General features: G+C 51.4%; 1 protein-coding gene across 1 annotated transcript in view; it reads left to right on the top strand.

The window, feature by feature from the left end:
* The window catches only part of XXYLT1 (xyloside xylosyltransferase 1), a 167,885-nt gene that overhangs the window by 13,706 nt on the left and 131,245 nt on the right, over window positions 1–22,934 (top strand). Inside the window, exon 2 of the mRNA XM_042999008.1 lies at window positions 17,386–17,533. Coding sequence (XP_042854942.1) covers window positions 17,386–17,533 — 148 coding nt within the window. The remainder of the gene's footprint in view (window positions 1–17,385; window positions 17,534–22,934) is intronic.

A 22,934-nucleotide genomic window follows, 5' to 3' on the forward strand; every position in this document is an offset into this window, starting at 1 on the left:
TACTTGCCTCATTTGGTGTTCAGTTGTGCCCTTGCTTTCTCTTTTCTGCTGGGAGGATGAGGCCCCAGTCTTCATCTTTCCCTTCCCCAGCGTGCCTAGCACATGCCTGACTCTGGGTAGAGGCTCAGCAAATGCCAGCTTGATTTGGCCTGTGTTCTGGAGTGGGTGCTGTTGTTTCCTGTTGTGATGATGAAGCTGGAGCCTGCCCTTTATAGTCTTTGTGTAGGCAACATGGATGATCCTCCTGTGTCTTTTGAGGGATGGAGTCTTCTCTGTGAATGTTCCTTTCTAGAAGTTTCTAGAAGGTTCCATCTCAAACTTGTTTATAGTAAACTATAAACAAGCATTATTCAGATTTGTTTATCTCTTTTTAATGGTGTTTGATTTGTTTTCATGGTCTGATTGCACACAGTAATTGTTCATAAAGTTTTTGAGAATTCTGTCAAATAATAAGTGGTTTATTTTATTTTATTTTTTTTTAATTTTTTTTTAATGTTTATTTATTTTTGAGACAGAGACAGAGCATGAACGGGGGAGGGGCAGAGAGAGAGGGAGACACAGAATCGGAAGCAGGCTCCAGGCTCTGGGCCATCAGCCCAGAGCCCGACGTGGGGCTCGAACTCACGGACTGTGAGATCGTGACCTGAGCTGAAGTCGGATGCTTAACCGACTGAGCCACCCAGGCGCCCCTAAATGGTTTTGAAAAGCTAGGCTACTGGAGAGACCTGCCTATCCCCAGAACTTGCTCATATCCCTCGTTCCCACCCATCCCTCCTAGCAGGGTCTTGGGCCTTACCGTTTGTGGCTCATACTCCATTGAGTGTTGTGCAGGGCCCTTGCTCTTGCCAGATCATCATGGTAGTCTGGGATGTAGTTCTGTGAAACCTGCCCAGATGGCCAGGCTCTTTGAGTCCTGGTCAGTGTGGGAATCTGAGGGGCTTTGTAGGCTTTGGCAGATGGACAAGTGGATTAGTCATTGTTTGAAAAACCTGTGCAGGATTAGGCGTGGTGCAAGCTTTGCTCAGGGTGCCCCAGACCACCTGATGTCTGGGGGGCAGGAAGACACAGGGCAGGGGACTCCTGGTGTGCCTGAGACTGGCCTTGTGAGGATATAGGGTCTGTCTGTGGCAGTCAGGGAGCTTTGGGGATGGGCATGCATAGTAAGTTCCCCATCTTACAGAGGGGGAAACTGAGGCAGCTGGGGCAATAGACTGGCCTTGTCTCTTGTACCTGGCAGGAGAGTCATGACCAGAAGGAGAAGGGCCATCTGGCTGAGTGAGTGCTTGGCTTTCTGGCTGGTTGGCGGTGGTCAGACATAGAGTGGGCAATCAGGACTCCAGAACAGTCAGAAGGAGCCACAGAGCCTGGCCTGGCCTTCTCTGACAGTGCTCTACCTTACTCAGTTGTCCAGAGTTTTGGTCCACCCTGAGCCGTTCATGCCCCTGAGACTCTGCTCAGTCACTTCCTCTCCTGGAACGCCCACCCCTCCCTTCTTTATCTGCTTAGCTTTTTACTCTTCAAGATTAAGCTCTGGTGGATTCCAGCCATGTGGGAAGCCAGTCCTGACCATCTCTATGTTGGCCCTTCTCCTCTGAGCTCCCACTCTGCTGAAATCGGCCCCTCTGCAAGCTCCTGGAGGCCAGGGCTGTGTCTTCCTTCATTCTGTGTTTCCAGGATGTAGTATATAGCCCAGGGCTCAGGGTAGAGTGAGGCTGCACAAGTTTGGTGAACTGGAGGAGGTAATTTGCCGGCATACTTGTGCACCGAAGTACAAATGCAGGCTGTGAGGCTGCCTCCTGGGGCCTCTGGGAAGTGAGGAGTGGGCTGCTGGGCATCCGTTTTCCTCTCCAACATTCTGTCAGCACGTGTCTGGCCAACATTTGGAGTCCTTGGCCATCTATGGAAGCCTCTTGATTTAAAGAAGCCTTCCTTGTGCCTTTTGTTATAAGTTCTCCAGACAGGAAGTTGTCCAACCTGAGACCAGCTGGGAAGAGCCAGGTGTGTGTTGGAGATTCTTTTTGGGTTTCAGAACTATCTCCCTTGTATTACTAAGAAGAGATACTGATGCTGGTCTAGGGGAGGTGGAAGGGGCTTGGCTTGTGTTTCTGTCCTGGGGTTTTACTTACCTCTTGCACCTTATGCAGGTAGAGAGGGTAGGGCTGCTGTGGCCTCTTGATCTGCCCAGAGCCCCCAGCTGGTAGGTGGTACCTGGGGCCGACACTTTGAGCTGAGGTGTGGTGGGCAGAGTCCTGCCCAGGTATCATGTTCCTGGGTTCTAGTGCTCTCTCTGACCCTGGATGCCATTGACAAGGCCTTTCAGTGTCTCTGAGCCTCAGTGTCTCATCTGTAAGATGGGGAGGGATGTTTCAGCCCTGAATAATATTCCATGGCTCTCTTACTGGCATGTGGAAACTGGGTGCTAGAAATTATAAAGGAACAAGGTCCTTCCTAGACCTTTCCTGAGTGCGAGGGTAAGAGATCGGGGGTGGGTCTTAAAGCCACGGTTCACCTCTTTCTGGTGTAGTTCCTGGAATGGCTCTGACCAGGTCCTCCTTGCTGACTCTTCCCTCCCTCTCTGGGAGACACTGATTCATATCTCGGCCTTTACCCCTGGCTTGGAGTGTGGAGTCATGCAAGCTCTCTCAGACATTTACCATTGTCATTGTTGATAGCAGCCGTTGCCACCATTTAAGTGACAGGGGCCGCGCCAAATTCTCCCCTCCCTCTATTTAATCCTCAGAGTGATCAGACCTCTGAGGAGGGAGGTATTCTCCCCTAGGCAGAGGTTTCACAGATCCTGAGCCCGAAGAGGGTTTAGTAGCTTGCTCACAGCCATACAGCTAAAGGGGCTGAGCAGTCTTTCTGCCTCTTAAGCACTCTGCCTTAGTGCCTGTGATGTCTGTTTATTTTGGTGGGTCATTCTATCTCTGAAAGGGAGTGCTCTGTGAGGGCTGGGGATCCCAGGAGGCCTGGTGCCCCGTGCTTGCTGCCTGCTGGGGCCTCTTCCCCTTGTCAGTAGGTTCGGGGCCCGCTGGGTGGCTTGCGAAGGGCAGGGGAACCTCAGAGCCTGTGTGGGGCAGATCTCCTCCCTCCTCTAGGTTCTGCCCTGTAGAACCAGCTGGGAGCCTCTGTGAGCATGTAGGTCTCAGAGGACCATGATGCTTGGAACCCCACCTCCCTGGTTTGGCTGCAAGTAATAGGAGGTCAGCGCTGGAGAGAACTAGACAGGTTGTGTAGTCCTGTCCCTTCATGTAACCTATGAGGAAACTGGGGCCCAGAGCGGCCAAGCGACTTGCTCAGGGCCGGAACCCAGGTCTCCTGCCCCTGCCTTCCCTTTTTTGTGTTTCTGAAGCCAGTCCTGGATTGTGCTGGTCTCCGTATGCCTGTTTGTCTTCTGTTTTTGTTCGTAGCCTGACCGATTTTTCGGGCCTCGCCCACCCTGCCCTGCACACGTCTGTGTGTCGTTTACACAGACTGGCTTTGCTTCACACCCCACTGAGCAGCCGCTCCGCGGTGAAGCTGAGTGGGTCTCCTTGGGTGCAGGCCCCAGAGCCGGGGGGCTGGTGTAAGGAATCCCACTGTCATCTCCTGCGGGGTCTGCACCCCATCAACCCCAGTCCTGCTGTGTCTGTCATGAGGATCTCTGGGGGTCAGGGAGCGGGCTCTCCATTACGTAAGCTGATCCGCATGGCACACAGTAGGCGCTCAGGGTACTTCTTTTTCCGCTCTTTTGCTGCCCAGCTTGCCTTTAAGGTGCAGCTCAAGCACCCCACCTGCAGAGCCCATGCTCTCTGAAGGCCTCGTGTGCAGTGCTGGTGAAGCTGCCACATGGGAAGCCTCAAGGGTGCAGTGCGTGTCTGCTCCCCCTCCCAATACAGCCTGGGTGGGGGGGGGGGCGGGCATGTGTTTCTTGAATGAGTATGGTGCTGACTGTGGATGGGTCTGGGTCAGGATGCAGCTCCTCCCTTAAGGAGGCAGTGGGTAGCTGTTTGCCTTCTCTGAACTCCTTCCTTACCTGCACCTGCCTCAAAATGTTGTGGGGATGGAATTAAAGGATCTGTCTGTACCCAACACATACTAGGTGTCTTCTGTGGACCTTGGGCATGGCTGCCCTATTCCCCATGAATCCTGTCCAGGTCTGTGTCCTGACCTCCAGCAGCCAGACCCTGCCTGGGTCCACCCCCCGAATGCCATCTCATGAGCCTGCACTGCTGGTCTGCACCTGCTCTGCTCAGCCAGTGTCACAGGTCAGATCCCGCTGTAGGTGGCCACGCCCAAGTTGGCTGCATGGGTGCTCAGGTTTGTCTCCTAAAAGGGCAAGTTTGGCACAGAGATCCTCTGGCCCACATACTTTATTGTATTCTGTGTACATGCCAAGTAAGAGCAGGATGGTCACTGAGCCCAGTGGGGTTACACCCTGCGGTCCCCAGTTTCCTCCCAGTGGAAAAAGAACAAGCTTTCTGCTCAAGAGAATGGCTCCTGGAGAGGAGACAGTGATTTGGAAATGCCCCAGGAGGGAAGTGGACCAGTGCCCTGTGATTGTTATTTTGGTGGGACTTTGGTCTTGGGTCTCTGGGAATGGAGTGCTGGAGAACTGGCAATCCTTGGTCAGCCACTGCTGACATCTGAGTCATAGCCAAAATCTCAGGTCCCTGATCACCCACTGGGGTCCAGCTGTGCCTGTGGAAAGGCGAGGGGCAATGGCTGGGCATGTGGGCTGCCCCCTGGCAGCGTGGTCACACAGTGCCCAGCCTCAGGGACACTGGTCACCCTGCGGTCTACCATGGAGTCTCCTGGTGTGAGCTGATGGCAGAAACCACTGTGAGTTGTCTGAGAGCATCATTTCTAAGTGTGCCGGTTTAAAACTCAACTCAGCTAGTGACTCCCTTCATTAGTGAAGAGCAAACAGCTAAACAGTTAATTGAGGTTAGTGAGCAGTATTTGCGGAGGACATAAGATGTTTCTGGAGGTTGATTCCGTTTACTTCTTCAGACTCATGGAACAGCTTTTGCTTTGATCAGAAACGTGCACAACTGAAGTTATGAACTAATCTGGATCTCTCAGAAAGTTGTTAGACTGTGAGAACAAATACAATATGAAAACATTTCTCTTTACCTAAAGCAAAAGCTGTGTCTCAAGCAGCTGGCTCTGGGAGATGAAATACGATGACCCTGCTGCTTAACCTCTTGGTTTCCGGAGCTGTTGACTCCCGAGCCCTTTTCTGTGACATGTGTAGCATCTGGAATGGATTTATGGAAATCTTTGCGGGGCTTGCTATAGCCTGGAATTATGGAAGGGGATTCTTACCGCCCCACGAGAGCATTCCGTTCAAGGAATCTGCCTGGTTCCTGGGCTGTGGGTTGTGGGGGGAGAGAGTAAGCGGGTTAGGGGGAGAGAGTAGGCGGGTTGTGGGGAGAGAGTGGGTGGGTTGGCGGGGAGAGAGTAGGTGGGTCGGGGGGAGAGAGTGGGTGGGTTGAGGGGGAGAGAGAAGGTGGGTTGGGGGGACAGAGTGGGTGAGTTGCGGGGGGAGAGTGGGTGGGTTGGGGGGACAGAGTGGGTGGGTTGGGGGGGAGCGAGTAGGCGGGTTGGGGGGAGAGAGTGGGTGGGTTGGGGGGGAGAGAGTAGGTGGGTTGGGGGGTCAGAGTGGGTGGGTTGCAGGGAGAGAGGGTGGGTTGGGGGGACAGAGTGGGTGGGTTGGGGGGAGAGAGTAGGCGGGTTAGGGGGAGAGAGTGGGTGGGTTGGAGGGGCGGAGAGTGGGCAGGTGGGAGCAAGGAGCTGACCCCACTGAGAGCCCTTCATGACCTGCTTCTGTGAGAGTATAAAACTATGCCTCTAATTCTAATAAACCATCTTTATTCTTCCATGTCGCCTTTGAGTCTTGCCCACCCACAGGCATACTTTTGGTACAGCTGGGACATTTGGTTGTCTGCTCGGTTCACTTACTGTGGGACCCACACGTGATGGTGTAGCTCAAGAATGTTTTCCCATCTTTCTGTCTTATCTCGTATTTATTGTTTGTCTGGTTATAGTGCATTATTATATTTCTCTTGTAAACTGTTTTGGGAGTTTCTGATTTTTCACACTCTAAATATGCCACAGAGAACATCTCTGTGTGTGTGGTGTTTTCCTTCTTTTGAATCGTTCCCTGGAGCTCTTCCTTGACTCTCTGTAAGGAATACCTCATGGCCCAGAGTGGGTCCTGTGCCCACAAGTTCTATCTGAAAATCAGGACTCAGCAGTAACGTTCCTCAGTTGCCCACTCTGTTGGCTTTCTATCCTACAGAGTTTTTCAGCTAATTTACATTTTGCAACCCTGCTTTCTTTCCTCTTTGTATTCTGTCTTCTATTTTTTAGTATTTCATTTTTTCATACGTTGAAAATTTATGACACATCAAAACAGAGAAAAATCCAGAAAAAATGTAACAGATTATGTTTATACTATATGGGTTAAATAGGTGTTAACATTTTGCTGTATTTGCTTCAGATTCTTTTTTATTAAGAAATAAAATATAGCTCTACCTTAAAGCCCACTCCTATTTCTTCCCCATCCTACCCCTCCAGAGGTGTTCATTAGCATACATGAGAAGGTGGTGAGCTTTGTGGAATTTGTGATTTTGTACTTTTACCACACATATATGTGTCCCCAAAAGTGTGTATGTGTATTTTTTATTGCTTTCTATATTTTAAACAGTTATAAACATATTCTCTATATATCCTTTTGATACTTCTCTTTTTCATTCAGTGTATGGTTTCGGGATTTATCCAAGTTGATATGCATGGGTCTTGTTCATGCACTTTGACTGCCGTGTAGGATTTCCTTATGGGCAGACCCGTTTCTCCATCTTCCTGCTAGAGGTGGCTGGCTTCTTCCCTTTTTGTCACCCCAGACCTCACCGCAGTGAACGTCAGGTACGTGTCCGCGTGTACAGATGTGCTCGAGTTTCTCCAGGGCCCACGTGTGGACAGGCATCTCCTGGTCAGGAGTCTGCGCGTCTTTCCGAGTTCCGGTAAGCTCCTGCCCCGGGCGGGGCTCCCTGCCCGCTCCACGTTCTCCCGAGCATTTGGTGCGCAGACTCCTTTTCCTGGCGTGGGCCCTGCTGTCTTTGTGTCAGGAGGTAGAACCTTGAGGGCCACTTTCGGAATAGGATAGGAGGGACACTTTGAGGGCAAACCTGAGTGTTCCTTAGCACCACCCCGAGTGTTCTGGTCACGATGAGACTTGGACCAGTGTTCCCCAGCATCTCCAGAATCTCTGTGGCAGAGCGCAGAGAGGAGGGTGCCTCCGGCTAGAGGTGGAGTACCCTTTTCCTGAGTCTCACCTCCACTGCTGCAGTGCTGTCTGAGATGGCACAGGGCCTGGCGGTGGGGCAGTGACCTGCCGTGTAACCTGGGGAGAGCCTCTTTCCCCTCCCTGGGCTTCAGTTTCCCTGTCTGAAACGTGAGGGTTGCATCAGTGACCCGTGTGGCCTCTTGGCTCCACACACGTTGCCCTCCCACTTGTACTTTCGCGATTAGCAAAGTGGTCTCCACTTTTCTAGCCACGGGCCGCTAGGCCTGAGCCTCTGGCAGCTGAGTAGGGGGGAGGGTTCTGAGTGGAGGTTGGGGGCCTGCCGTTGCAGGGTGGCAGTGGCCTGGTGCTCCTTGGTGACCGGTCTTTTCCCTGTGCTGTGAATCCATCCCCTCAGTGAAGTGGTCTGTTATCTCATACAGTTTGAGGGAAGATCCTTGGATCCCAGGGGCTTAGGGCCAAAGCAGATTAATACCAACAGAGGGGAAGCCAAGGGCTGCTGCTGGTCCTTGGGGGACACTCAGGAAAGCCAGAGCAAGGGAACGCTGCTTTCATGGTGATGAGCATGTTTAAGTTCCATATAGCTGCAATGTGGCTGCTCTGTGAAACCTTCACTGAGCCATCCTTACTGCGAGTCCGATAGGTGCCAGCAGTGCCCCAGGACATTGAAACATGCTGGGTGTATCAATGAACAGAAGAGGCAGAACAAGTCAAATGTCCTGCCTTTGTTGAACTCACATTCTGGCAGGAAGAGGATTAAATGAGCTAGTAACATTTGTCTACATTGCTGCCTGGACAGAGGCTCAAAAAGGGCTGGGTTTCATTTCATCTGTTTCTTGTTCCATGATAAGCAAATGAGGAAATTGTGCCATGTTCTAGGAGGTGAGTAAGTTACACAGTACATTAGCAGGATGAGAGGCCTCAGGAGTGTGGGGCAGTCATAATTTCTAGTTGATAGGCAGGGACACCATCACTGAGAAGGTGGCATTTGAGCAGAGGCCTGAAGAAGTGGAGCTGGTCACACAGCCATGAGGAAGAGTGTAGGCCAGGGTGGCAGGTCACCTGGTGTGGCAGTGGGGGAGCAGCTTGGGGGCCCTACGGGAGGAACACAGAAGGGCCGGTGAGGATGCTGGCTTTGACTGGTGATGGGAGGGGCTGTGGCTGGGTTTTCAGTGGAGAAGAGCCACTCTGGCCACTGTGTGGAGGACACAACGAAGGGGAGACACGTTACAAGGCTGGTGTCCTGGCCCAGAGGAGAGAGGACAGTGGCCTGAACAGGCACAAGCAGTGGGGTTGGGGGGAGTGCGGGATTCGGGACCCTCCAGGGAAAGGCTGCTTAGGGGCACGAGGGCCTCTACGCTAGACGTCATTCAGGCACGGCCTTGTGGCTTCCAGAAGGCTGGAAAGTCAGTGGGGCTCTGCCCCCAGTGAGGGAATACAAGAAGAAAGATGGAATGAGGGCAGTCCCCTGTGACTGGCAGGTTGCTCGCATTCTAGGATCAAAAAGGCCTGGGCTCAGATCTGGGCCTCAGCCATCCAGCAGGTGGCCTTGGACAGGCGACGTCCCCTTTATGGAGGGCATGGTCACGGCAAGGGTGGGATGAGCTCCTATTTGTCCACGTTGCTGCTGACACACGTTTCGTCTCATTTCCTCGTGGTGCCACCATGTACAGGTGCCAGCGCCTGGCTGGCAGGTTAGAGGAGTGTGGTGCCCTGACGTGCCTGGGGTGGGGGCGGGGCTCTTGGCTGGAAGTTGCAGGAGGGGTTGGTGGAGGGGCCCTGGAGGAGCCAGGAGATCCACTTCTGACGCCAGCCAGGCCGACCTTGGGGAAGGCAGGCGCTCAGGCTGTGAACGCCTCCGGGCTGTCGGTGCTGTGCTTGGCATTTTAAACACATCATCTCACCCACGAAAAGAGGTGATGCACACGGAGCAGTGTCTCCAGAGTCAGGTCATTGGAACGTTTCCTTCACGGTTTTTGCCCAAATCCCATAACTGCCTGCCGCGTTACCTACTTAATGTGTATTTTAAACCGGCTCCTCCTCTTTACATCTTTTTCCTTTTCCTCTCTTTAGGTGTTATCTGTGAAATCATAGTTCTGAAGTGTTTTCGCTAATTTTCTAGTATTTTACATACCAAAATCAGTCCATAAGTATTAAAGTGAGTAGTCTGCGTGCCCCTTAGAAGCATCTTTTGTACTCCCCTGCCCCTTCCCTCCCACCCAAGGGGTTTGCCACATCTAGGGAAGCCCTGGGCAAGGGGTTTCATGAAACCTAGGAAAGGTGGCCAATGGTGGAGACCATCCTGGAGTCTGACTGGTCCGAGCTAGTAGGGTACCATGGATCCCTGCTTGGGCTCCAGCTGTGTCCCCTGCCAGAGAGCCAAGAGGGGAGTGGGGACCTCGTGGGGCAGGCCCCCTGCCTGGGGCCACTTCCTGCCTGTCACATTGAAGCTGGGGCTGGCTAAGTGCATCCCTTTGGGTGCCACTCTTGGTAAGACTGCGGTGTTCTTTGGGAGGTCAATGGTCATGGGAGATTACCACACAAACAGAACAGAAGAAGGAATCTGGTGAAGAAGGCCCAACTGGTCTACAGTTAGTGGACCTCTCGGTGAGTAGATAGACCAGACAGCACATCCTAAGACTTCACAGCACCATCCTGATGCTGTAGTTTCCTCTCTCTCCTTCCATCTCTTCCATCCTTTGGCTGTTTTCCTTCTGTCTCCTACCTTCTCTTATCTTTTGAGGTGGAAAACATTATACTGTAGAAAATTGGCTCGTACTGCCAGAAAATTTAGCATTAAATGTAAAAAAAAAAACAAAAACAAAACCAAACCTCCTCTTTTGTAAAAGAGGTAAATTAAGGAATGATTATAACCACTATGTAGGGACTGCTTTAAAGAGATCACTAAATGTATTCTTTAGTGAGTGCTGGAAAAAGTGGGGAGTGACTAGGGCATTTGTTTTTGACTGCTAAATGTTGAGAGGAGGGAACTGGGGCCTGGAGGCCGGGTGGCAGGTGACGAGTGGCAAGGTGAAACTGGCTGGATGTATTGTGCTGTAGAAATTAGAGATTTCTGGTTATGGAGCCCCTCAGCCGTGTCAAGAATATCTGGAAGGTCGAGAAGCCACGGTCTAATGTCACTATTAGGTGGTCATGAACACAGAGTCCAGAAGATGGCATTGACCTTTTTATTATTATTTTTTTCATGCTTCCATTTTTCTTTTGGAACCACCTTATGGTTCATTCATAGTCAGCCACGGAGGAGTGTTTGGGCCACTCCTTCTGTCTCTCTTCACTCCTCTCCATGTGTTCGCCTTCCAAGGACGTGGCTCTTTCCCAGTGGTTTGCTGTAGTTCCTTGGGGTCATCCTGGAAATTCCCTGGGAGGGCCCGAGTGTTTGAAGGTCTACAGAGAAGAGCACCTACAAGACACTCCAACCTTCTCCTTGTTATTGTCAACCTCACAATCTGTGTACGTTGCTATGCTATAAGGTCTTTATCTCCTTACCTGCTTGCCAGAGACCCCCTTACCACTGGAGGTGAGGAGGACGTCACAGGGCAAAGGGTAAGACATGTTGGTGCAGCCACACTGGGCACACAGAAGGCACTGTGTCCAGTTCCTTATTCTGGGTTCTTCTCTCCTCCTGTCATGGTGGCCTGCTCTTCCTCGGGGCTGATGCTTGATTCCCTTGTTAGGGGCTCTTGAGTCAACAGAGAATTGAGGTTTGAAAGCAGGTAGGGGTTCACCTTTGACATTTACCCCCTCTCCTTTACAGGCAAGAAAATAAAACATGGTGGAAACATGAGTGAGGAGAGACGGAGGAGCTGGAGAGTGACCTGGCACGTGTGTGAGACTGTATAGTCCTCTCCTCCCTACCCACCGGGGCACATACCCACAGGTCCTCCAGCTGCACCTCAGGTGAAGAGGTTCGGGACCTCTTGCCACCTGGGTCTTCTCCTTTGGACATGCTCTGGGAGTTTGCCCACAGCCTTCCTGCAGTGTGATTTCTAGAGTTGAACCCAACCAGTACCCTGAGGCCATGTGATTGGCACTGAGTCCAGTGGGGCGCTGCTCACACTGAGGACCACCTGCAGTACAATCACTTCGGGGCAGTTTCGAAATGATTTTTGAGCTTTCCTGCAAACTGACTCGCCGTGCCTGGGGCGAGGACCCAGGAGTCTGCACACTGGAGTTGGAGAGCCTTGGATCCCCTCCTGATAGTGGGGCTACCGCTTGCTGGTTGATGTTGTTCGGCCCTGAATCACCTACTGTCCAGGGGTCTCTTCTGTAGGTGCTGGACCTGTTTCTCTTACAGCGTGTTTCCTCCTTGTCCCTCCTTCCCTAGCTGGATCGAGGTTTTGGGGAAATGGACTATGCTGAAATGTTGGGAATCTTCTAGGAGTCCCAGCACGTTAACTGCAGATCTGGTTATCTGGAAACTTCTGATGGTGCAGTAAGTGTGGGGTGGAGATGAGGGTGGGGAGGGAGCCAGACACAATGTTCTGTAGCAACTGTCGTGAGGATGGCAGGAGGGGCTGTAGCTTTTGAGTCGGTAGTAAAGTGGGTCATGAGGATGGATGTTGGGGATTCTTTGGAAATTAGATGAGCAGGCTTCTTTTTTCCTCTTCAGCTGTTTGTGCTTCTGCCTGGCAAAATTAAATTACATCTAGGACATCTTGCAGAAGTGATAAAAGTCACATTAGGGAGGGGCTGGAACTGGGCTCCCATAGCACTGGGGTGTAGCTCTTGGGGGGTGAGTTTGCCCACCCACTGCTGGACATCGGTGCTGGTGGTGGCATGAGTCCAGACGTAGGGGCCGAAGGCTTCCTACCCAGTGCTCTGGGCAGCCCCTTGGGGCAAGCAGACACCCATTTGCTGTTCCTGCGGGACATGGATTCCGGCCTGTGGCAGGTGCACCAGGAAGGTTAGATTTGGGTGGTTTCCCAGAGCTTTGTGTTGTCATTCTTCCCTCCAGCATCTCTTCTGGGGACAGTCTCTGGCTGAGCGCGGGGAGGCAATGTCGCCATCCTGTGGCACCGTGTCTGCGGCTGGAGGAGGTCCTGTTCTTCAGGCAGACCTTGCCTTGGTGTTTCCTGGAAGCCCGGTGTCTGTATGCAGAGCCAGCTGCTGTTACCTCGTTTCTTGGCTCCAGGATCACGGTGTGACGTGACTCCCAGTAGGGCATGCCAAGTGGTAAATGACTTTTCTCCACCAAGTTGCGCTAAGGCGTGGCATTGCTCTATGTCTTCCATGAATGATTAGGGGAGCAGTGACCTGGCTCTTTAGGCCTGTCTATGCCTGCAAGCCCGGGGCCAGGCTGGCAGAGACGCCGACCTCTGCCTGGCACCAGCCATCCTGTTTGCCTTGGTCTCCTCACGTTGGAAATGTCGAGAACATGTTGTGCGTGGTAGATACGAGGCAAGCTTCCCCTCTTCTCGCATCCCCAAATTGCCCTTTTCAAAAGAGTTGGGTGTTTCCAGAGTCTCTTGTATTACACAGCGCTCTCTCAATTACATGCTTTATTTGAACAATAAAGTACAGCTTGAGAACACCTTAGCCTGAAACAACCTCTGTCATTACTGAATTTAAGTGCTTCTAGAAGTCACTTGACAGAATTAATTAAAAATAAAAGGAGGCAAATACATTTAACACAGATTTAGTCATTATTCCTGGGGTTTTGATTTCATAATTACAAGTGTAGAATATTGATACGAGTGAGCCTTTAAGATCACTAATGAAAGGAAGATAGTAAGTGGCTGGAGACAGGTAATTATAGGCTGATAAAAAACCCTTGGTGATATGAACATGGATCCTTGTGGGTTGGGATACCATTTCCAATGACATCATCCCACGTAAAATCACAAGAAGCTGTATTCGACATCTTTTTTTTTTAACGTTTATTTATTATTGAGAGACACAGATCATGAGCAGGGGAGGGGTAGAGAGAGGGGGAGACACAGAATCTGAAGTAGGCTCCAGGCTCTGAGCTGTCAGCACAGAGCCCGACGCAGGGATCAAACTCACAAACCGCGAGATCATGACCTGAGCGGAAGTTGGTTGCTTAACTGACTGAGCCACCCGGGCGCCCCTGTATTCAACATCTTAAATGGATGACAAGAATGATGTGTTCTGGAAAATGGCTCTGGATGACTCAACTCAGGTTGATAAAGGCACTAATATTGAGGCCCATGAAAAGCTTAAAGAAATCATTTTGTAAGTTGGGTGTGGGAAAAACAGTATTTTATAAGTAATGGGATTTTAATTTTAAGTGTGTATATATAAATAAATCAATAAAAGTTACAAATAGTGATTGACTTTTTAATCTAATCTTTAAAAAAAAATTTTTTTTTTAACATTTACTTATTTTTGAGACAGAGCATGAACAGGGGAGGGGCAGAGAGAGAGAGGGAGAAACAGAATCTGAAACAGGCTCCAGGCTCTGAGCCGTCAGCACAGAGCCTGATGCGGGGCTCGAACTCACAGACCGTGAGATCATGACCTGAGCTAAAGTCGGACGCTTAACCGACTGAGCCACCCAGGCGCCCCTGACTTTTTAATCTAAATTCCCCCAAACTATAGAGTCAAGTTTGTGCAATCCATTGTTTGAGATCTCATTGGCCAATTGCCTTCAATATGGGAGTCACTTTATATTCCTCCTGGTTTTCTAGGTTGTATGGTGATTCTTCCCGCAGCCCCTGAGGTTGGGGATTTGAAGGAAGAGAGGAAGGGGTGACGTTTTTTCTGCCCCTCTCCCTCGGTTCACCCTTGCCTCACTGCACCCCTCTTGCCTCACTGCACCCACCCCCCCCCGCCCCCCGCCGGTGCCAGGCACCAGACCTGGGGCTGGACTGGGGACTTTAGAGTGTGCCAGACCCTGCCCCTGCCCTTGGAAGATCACAGTTTGCAAACTGGTGTTAGACCCTGGTAGGCCTGGGTGTTTTGATTCACACTTGTAGTGTCTGTGGTTTGCTTCTTGCTACGTGTCCATGGAACATATTAATTTGTCTTTAAGTAGATTTATTATATGAAATATTCACTGGAGCGGGCTGCTTCACTGTGCAGCATTTGGAACAATGTGCTGAGTACAGTTTGTCCTCATAAATCTATTAATGCTGATAGGAGGTAATTGTCTCCCGTGAAGCTTTGGGGTGAAGTGGGGGCCCAGGGACGGGGAAGAAGCTGGCTGCTGAAACCTGTCTCTCCCAGCCTAGCTCTGGCAGGCTCTCCTCTGCGCGTGTATGTGTGTGTGTGTTTGGTTGTATATATCCGTTCTCTGTCTTCCTTTTTAATGAATACAGAGGCTTCCATTTCCGAGAGAGCCCTCTTGTCAGCTTCTAGCTTCTTGTCAAATTCCTCCTTCCAGCCATGGTTTGGAGGTGTAATGAGGCTCCAAGGGAAAAGCTGGCTTATGAGTTAAGACTGATCTGCGAGGAGAGGGGATTCAGGGGACCGAGGATGTGGACAGGGGGCAGAATGCTAATACTTAGGAGTAAGTGCAATGTAGCAGCCCCTGAGCTAGGTGCTTTATCTACTTGTCCCAGGCAGTCCTAAAAGCCATCCTAGGAGGTAGGTGTTATTATTTCCATATAACAGATACTCTGTTATCCATATTCTGTATCATCTCAGGTTGGTTTAGGGCCTTCATTGCTAAATTAGTAAGTTCATTTAGTTTGACAAACCTCTATGATAGCCTGTCCTGTGGCTAGGGGCTGGGCACGGGGCACAGAGCAGTCATAGCCTCTGGCCCCAGCCCCTCATCTACCAGACACAGAAGCGGAGACCTGTAGAAGAGTCAGATGGGGAAGTGGAACCTCTCTCTGTGTGATAGAGAGTGCAGAGGAGGGCGTGATGAACCGTGGGAGGCTGAGCCAAGGCCAGAGCTGATGTCTGATCAAGGTTGGGAGACTGGGTAAGAGTTTACTGGACACATGGGGGCTGGGAGGAGTTCCAGATATACAAGGATGCAGGACATGGTGGGGACAGCCTGGTTCAGTTCTGCCCAGTCTCCAGAGGAGGGAGGGTGTCATGGGCATCCAGAATCACCAGTGCAGGATCTCTGATGCCTTGCTGAGGAGTTAGACAGTAACCGATGGCAGTGAGCCACTGGAGGTTTTGAAGCCAAGGAGAGAGGAAGTGAATTTGGGTGTTTGGAAAGTTGCTCGAGAGGCACAATAGAGGCTGGTTTGGAGGGGACAAGGGAGGAGGTGGGGAAACCTAGGGTCTGTGGTTGCTCATGCAGCCTGGAAGTCACGGGTGGGGTGAGGGGAGCGCGGGGGTGCTGGTGTAGGAGGTGGAAGGCATCATTTGCCATCTGTGTCGGGGAACAGCAGAACTGGTCAGGATTCCCCATCTCAGGTTGAGAAGTCATGAAAAAGAAAAAGGAGCCAGGAAAAGGATAAAGGAAAATAGTTCATTAGAGGAGAAACGTGAATGCATTTTTAAAAGACTTGCAAAGAGATACAGGAATGACGAAGCTAACACAATCTGAAAGTGTTTCTAAGTTTAATGGTGTTCCGAGATTTAAGCAGACTTACAGACAAAAGCAAACACTTAAGGGAGTTAAGACGAACAGGTTTCTGGCCCAGAGCTCAACCTAAAGTAGGGAGAAGGGGACAGGGCGGTTCGTCGACTACCGCAGGGCTATGACAGGTGGTTATTGTAGCCATCTGGCACCTGAAGGCTCTGGAGATGCAGGCTGGGCAGGTGACAAACTGAGTCTGGGAGAGCAAAGGGAGGGGCAGAGGTAGTTGACGGGATGGAGCCCACCCACTTGAGGACTTCTGGGGCACCACCCACACCTTTTCTCCTCCTGTCTTTTCTCCTGCTGGCAGAGCTGCTGACCAGGTGAGTGAGCCAGTCGGGGGACTCGCCGGGCCTCTCCTTCAGCTCGTGGTGCCCTGGAGTCGGTATAGGGGTGGCTGAGTGGCAAGTGGCAACCCGGCAGGCTTGTCCTGTCCTGTTACCAGGGGAAAGGGGCCTTCAGCAGATCTCTTGTGAGGGCTGAGGAGAGAGGAGGAGGAACATCCAGGCTTCTGGCCTGGGCCGCATTGAGTGCTACTGGTCTGCGGTGAAGTCTTCTATAGGTTGGGGAGCACACGGAGCAACAGGGAGACCGTGCAAGGCCTGTGTGAGCGGAGTGTGTGGTAATTTGGTAGCTTGTGTAAGGCTGGGCTACAGGTGGGACGGATTTATGATCTGGAATGATGTCAAACAAGGAAAAGCCAACTCCTTAGGGCCCCGGTCACGCTGATGCCATCACTGTTGAGACAAAGGATGCATTTATAGTGGAAAGATCGTGAAACTTGGTGGAATCTAGAGACCAGATTCAGAGTTCAAGTTCTGCCCTGCCACTTAGTAGCTATGTGACCTTGGGCAAGTGTCCCTTCTCTGAGCATCTTCTTTCTCATTTGTAACTACAATAATTTGTAATTATAATAGAGCTATATAATAGTGACATCTGCCTCGCTGAAGTCCTGGGTTGTCACAGGCATTGCTGTGTGTGCTCCATAAATTGCAGAGCTCGGTCCAGCAGCTGGTGACCTTTCTAGACCCTAAGAAAGTGGTGCCTGGTTATTCCTTGTACCTCTTACTGTGCCTCCAAAGTGTCGGGGACCCTTAGGAAATGCTGGTTGCATTTATGGATGAGTCTGCTGCAGCACTAGGCATTTTCCGGGGCCGTTTTCCAGTGGCCCTGTCCCCATTCACACTGTGGGACAGGGAGGTAGATCATCTGACACCTGTAGCAGCCACTGGCGGCGGCAAAGCCCAGACTCGCTGCGGGTCCGGGATCTCGGGACCGGACATTTTAACACAGGTTCCAGTTTCAGGGTGGCCCGGCTTGGAGTTCAGAAGCAGAGATCAGAATGGGGACTGCTCCCACTACTCTACTGCATGCCCCCCAGCATGCATGCCTGCACAACTCTGACACGTGGTGTCCCGATCCTCACAGCTAAGTCTTTGCCGACTGGCCGTCATTCCTCGTTTTCTTAACTCTCGCTTGGGACGCCCTGCTCGTGGCCCCTGGAGGGGAAGCAGCGCGTGCCGGGTGTCTACAGCCGGTTTGCTCACTCCTGTGGTTTCCTCGTGTCCTGCCGCAGGTTGTCTTCCATGATGTCGGCGTGCTGACGGACAAGCTCTTCCCGGTGGTGGAGGCCATGCAGAAGCACTTCAGTGCTGGCTCAGGGACCTACTACAGCGACTCTATCTTCTTCCTCTCGGTCGCCATGCATCAGATTATGCCCAAAGGTAACTTGGACTGCAGGCGGCAGCCCTGGGTTTTGACTTTTGCGTCTATTCCCCTGGCTCCGGTGCTTCTCCAGTTTCAGAGAGGAGAGCTCCGCTGAGGCACGAGGGAGAAGACAAGGGTGCCAGGCACACCTTTTGTGTGAGAGAGCTTCCTCCCCAGAGACTCAAGGGCAGGGCCCTGGGTTGCACAGACGCTGCGGCCCATTCACGAGGACAGTGGGAGTTGTGCGGTGTAGTATCCCCAGACTCAGGCAGGACATCTGGGCTCCAGGCCTGACTCTCTCCCTGCACACACACTCTCCTCTGGGACCATGTTTGTTCATCTGTAAAATGGCAGGTTGGACTGGAGAATCCTCCATCCAAATCTGTGATCCTGTTCTCTCTAGTTTTTACCTGTACTCATCTGACTTTAAAATATCCAGTCTTGGGGCTCAGTCAGTTGGGCGTCCTACTTCAGCTCAGGTCGTTAACTCACGGTTTGTGGGTTGGAACCTCGCATCAGGCCCTGTGCTGACAGCTCAGGGCCTGGAGCCTGCTTCAGATTCTGTGTCTCCCTCTCTCTCTATTCCTCCCCTGCTTTCACTCTCTCTCTCTGTCTCTCTCTCTCGAAAATAAACATTTAAAAAAATTAAAAAAAAATCCAATCTAGATGTGAGAGGTGCAAATTATAACTAAGATTTTTCTGAAACTTCGATGCACAAAGGATTTTCTGGGCTTTGGTCCCTCTGGGGCAGAAGAGATTGATTGTCTGGTCTGTGATAGGTTGGGCTTGTGTGGAAATGCTGGCAGGTCTGGTCATCCTTGGATTAGAACCCTTGGAGGGTTCTTGTTGGTGGAGTGTCCCACGCTGCTGGGTTCTCCTCCTCCCAGTGGTCCCTGATTGATTCTGGAGCCCTGAATATTCCCTCCAGTTTCTGGGCTGGTGAACCGTGGCCTGAGGTTTTTGGGATGGGGAGAGGAGTTCCTGGTTCTTGGGGTAGCTGCGACCTGATCTGTGACTGGATGGGTTTCCAACAATCAGACCAGGCAGAACCTGATCCCCCAGGGGACAGCCAGGCCATTTGGTGGAGTCCTGCTGCTCTGGCCCAGCAAACCAGATGTGAAGGCGGGGTCAGGAGCCACCAGTGTTTGAAGGGGCCTGTTGGCCAGGAGCTCAGGAGTTGCAGGTTGAAGCCGGGTTCCCCTTGGCAGTGTGGTGTCCTTGGACTCCACAGGCAATTCTAGCCCACCCACTGTGGCTGTGACTTTGTCTCCACAAGGCAAATCCCTGCACACACAGAGGCCTCTGAGTGTTCTCTTAGCTGGAAGGCAAGGGCTCAGGAAGCGTCACTGAGCAAGAGTCTGATGGAGAGAGGAGGGCGTGGAGGAAGAGGTAACATTTGTGATTCTTCGCAGAAGCCAGTGCAGCTCTGTGAGCCCACCGAGTCCTCCCACCCGCCCTGTGCCGTCATAGCTGGGAGACCGAGGAATTGACTTGCCCAGGGTTAGACAGCCATTTAAGTGGCAGAGCTGGGATTTGGGCCCCGGTCAGTCTGACTTGGAGGGCTGCTTCTCCAAATAGTAGCTCTTTCTATCGCATCCCTCTGGGCAGGACCAGTGCTGGTGCCGTGGGTGATGCACATGGGAGGAAGGTGTGATTCCTGCTGTCCTGGATTCTGGGAAGACACAGACATAAGTGCTAGTCCAGCCCTGCCACCAGCCACTTGTGTGCCTTTGCTGAGCCACTTTGCCTCTCTAGGCCTCAGGCTCCCCACCTGCAAAATGAGGGGGCTGATCTGGTGAGCTCTTTCGGCTTGCATTCAGAGGAGTCCAGGCTTACAGGCATCCCCCTGTGGGTTTCTGCGGTTCTGGGAGGCTGAGGGCAGAGGGGTTCTACCCTAGCCTACCTCTCTCTTCTACCTCCACAGTCCATCCTGATTGCTGCATAGGTGAAGCTTTGGAGCAGGATTCTGTTTGGTAAAGGATTCCGTGATTAAACTAATTTGAAATGTCTTGGCTAGATGGGCCGTTAGGGCCTGGCTCCAGCCCTTTTGTCCTGCATGTGTGATTGGCTCAGCGAAATGCTGTGAGGGAAGAACTGACAAAGGACAGCAGGAGATCTGGGAGGAGGCCTGCCTGACTTTCCCCTCCCTCCATCCCATCCCCCACACCCCCACTCCCTCATCAGCTGGTAGGTCACTACCCAGCATGTGCTGAACTCTAGGCCAGGCCATGCTGTGGGCCACCCAGAGGTAGGGGAAACACAGCTCCTTGGGGATGGTCAAAGCAACGCTGGATGTGCCTCACAGCGCTAGGCAGGACCAGGGAGATGAGGAGAGTTTGGGAGCCCCAGGCTGCCACCCCTCTGCTCTCTGACTTGGCCCTGCCCTAAAGCCTGGCCTTGCCCAGGGGGGCGATGTCTGCAGGGACAAGGCTGTGGCCAGAGCTTTGCTGTCTCTGCAATAGATCAGATTTCAGTTTCCGTCCAAGTGGGATCACGCCTCTGAGGGGCCGGTGTCAGGTGGGGAAGGAGTTGATGTGCCCAAACAGGGAGTCCCTTCTTTAGGTGGATGGTAGTGTGTTGCCAGAGATTCACTTTTACATCCGCCCAGAGTCCACTTCCTAAGAAGAGAGTTACTGGGAGTTACTAAAATCTGATAGTCATAGAACGGAACGAGCAGTCTTGGGAGTTCCTGCGGAGTCCGGGCGTCTCTGCTGAGCAGTCTGGCTGCCACACAGCACTTGGCGGTGTCGCGGAACCCCTGCCGGCCAGATCCTTCGGCACATCCTGCAATTTTTGGAAGGATGCTTTGTTTTCCAGCACCGTTAGTGCTGTCTTGAGTTTGTCATGGCTCCTTATTGCTGCCTTTTTGAAATTCGTTTTTTTTTTTTTTTTAATCATAGAAATTACTGCTGTTTTGTGCTTTGTTGTTGGTTTTGTTCTTGTGTAATTAGTGCATTTTGGCTACTTTGGTTATTTTGTTTCTTTCACAGAGTTCTTTTTCCTCTGGGATAATGAGAAAGGGAGTGCGGTGGGTCATAAGCACTTGGTCCCACCCAGGAAGGCTGGGTCAGAAAAGCTTGTGTTCTTCTGAGTTCTGTCTCAAGAGGTCCTGTCTGGTGCTTGCCCCAGACATGCGGGTTATTTCTCTGTGTTGAAGCCTCTCGTCACCCTCCCCTTCCTGGAGCCTAAGGGTCACCCTTTTGTTCCTGAGCTACGTTTAAAATATGTTTACTTCTTTTTCTAGTTTAAAAGAAACTAGATTCTTTTATTCATATTCTTTTATTCTTTTATTCATAAAAGAATACCTGAAAACTACATTAAAATAGAAAAAGTTACCCGTTTACTACATAAACAGACTATCTTCTAATATTTTCCCAACATGTAGCTTTTTATATATTTTTTTTAATGTTTATTTATTTTTGAGAGAGAAAGAGACAGAACATGAGCGGGGTAGGGGCAGAGAGAGAGAGGGAGACACAGACTCCAACAAAACAGGCTCCAGCCTCCAAGCTGTCAGCACAGAGCCCGACGCGGGGCTCGAACTCATGAACTGTGAGATCCAGACCTGAGCTGAAGTTGGATGCTCAACTGACTGAGCCACGTAAGTGCCTCAGCACATAGCTTTTTAAAAACTTAGGCAAAGTGGGAGTTATGCATATATTTCAAACATTCTCAGTCTTTTTGTACATATCAAAATGTACAATTGAACATTTAAACTAAAAAAATGTAAGAAATGGTACAAGTGTAGCTGTATTGTGACATTTTCAATTATGTCACTCATCACTATTATCTGTGTAATCATAGTCTTTGAAAAATTTTTGAATGGCTCCATTGAGTAGGTGAAACTTAGTTTACTTTATTATTTCCCTGTTCTCGGCTATCTGACACTTTCTATTTTTTTCTACAATCACAAATTACACTGTGATTAATATACACATACATAAAGATTATTTTCTCTAATTAGGATTATTTCCTTATGGTAACTCCCCATGGGTGGAGTTACTGAGCCAGAGGTGATCCTTACAAAGCCAGCCTGTGTCAACTACCCCCTGCCCCGTGTCATCAGCCTGTACATATGAGGGTCTGCATGGTTTTCTATGCCCATTGATGTCTGCCCTCTCAGAGGGACCTTGGGTAGCTGCATACCAACAGGACAGGAAGCAAGGAACTGAGGTCAGGGCACTGCTCTGAGTTGTAGGGCAAGTTGGGCCTCTCAGCCTGGGTTCTGGTGACCGTCCCATGCTTATTCTCATGGCCAGACCTGAATGTCCAGCCTCTTGCACCCCCGCAGCCCCATAAAGCTTATGAAACCTGGTTTCCTCACTGCAGCCTTGTGGAGAGGCCCTGGCTGGGTGGGGTGCATTTAACCCCATGTGTTTTTGCTCTGATTGTCCCCCTTTGGAGCAGTACCCCCCAGACCGTGTCTGCAGAGCGAGGACTGAAGTGCCCTGCTAGCAGAACGTGCTGGCTCTGATTTAGGTCAGAGCTGGTCTCCCTTTCCGTTGCCTGTTGGAGGGGTCACGTGTGGCTGGCTGGCCGGTCCTGCCACTGACCTGCAGCCTCCCTCCGCTCCTCAATCACACCCACAGGGCTTTTATCTGTTGGTAGGTTTGTCACCATTGGAAACATCTTTATGTAATGGAAAAGAAAACAGTTTTTACCCAGCTGGAGCTACAGGGAGTGAAGAATAGGTCCTCGGGGACTGCCGGCTTCCCTCCCCTGTGTCACATGGCTCCGAGGAGCTGCTGGCTCCAGCTGAGCAACATGGGCCATAAAAACAGGCGTCACTGAGGCTGAGCCACGATGCCTGGTCCGTGGTTGTGGTGTTCTCCCTGGGCAGGGAGGGCGGGTACCCAGACAATCAGCAGTGTGTAAGGCTGGCCAGAGACCCTAGGAGTCTCTCTTGGAAGGCTCTCCTGTCCTGTGCTTAATCCTTTGCCAGTAGACGTTCTTTGCCAAGGGTCTAGTGTGTGCGTGATGCGGTGCTGGCCACTCTGGGTGTCTCGGAAATGTTTGCCAGGTTGCCGCTTCATGGGCTCATGGCAGTGGGGGGGGTGGCGTGGTCCGGCAGTTAGGGTGGGATGTGAGGAAAACCACAAGGGAGAGCCACACAGTGCTGAGGGTTTCAGAAAAGGATGAGTCTCAGGCATTTGGCATGAAAGAGGAGAGCTTCATGGAGGAGGTGATCCTTGAGTTGGACTTTGAAGGGTGGGTAAAGGTTCGTTGTTTGAAATGGGTAGCGAGCAGCTGAGGCAACTGGGAAGTTACGGCGTGTGTTTGGGAAATAGCGCCCTGCCTGTTGTGATGAACATATCAGAGCACATGCTGGAAAGTAATGGGAGAGAAGATGGGCGAAGAAATGTTGGCATGTGTCAGGGAGGTTTGGATGCCAGGCTGAGGGGCTGGCCCTTGTCCATA

Source organism: Panthera tigris, chromosome C2, assembly GCF_018350195.1.
Source record: "Panthera tigris isolate Pti1 chromosome C2, P.tigris_Pti1_mat1.1, whole genome shotgun sequence".
Classification (NCBI taxonomy): Eukaryota; Metazoa; Chordata; class Mammalia; order Carnivora; family Felidae; genus Panthera; species Panthera tigris.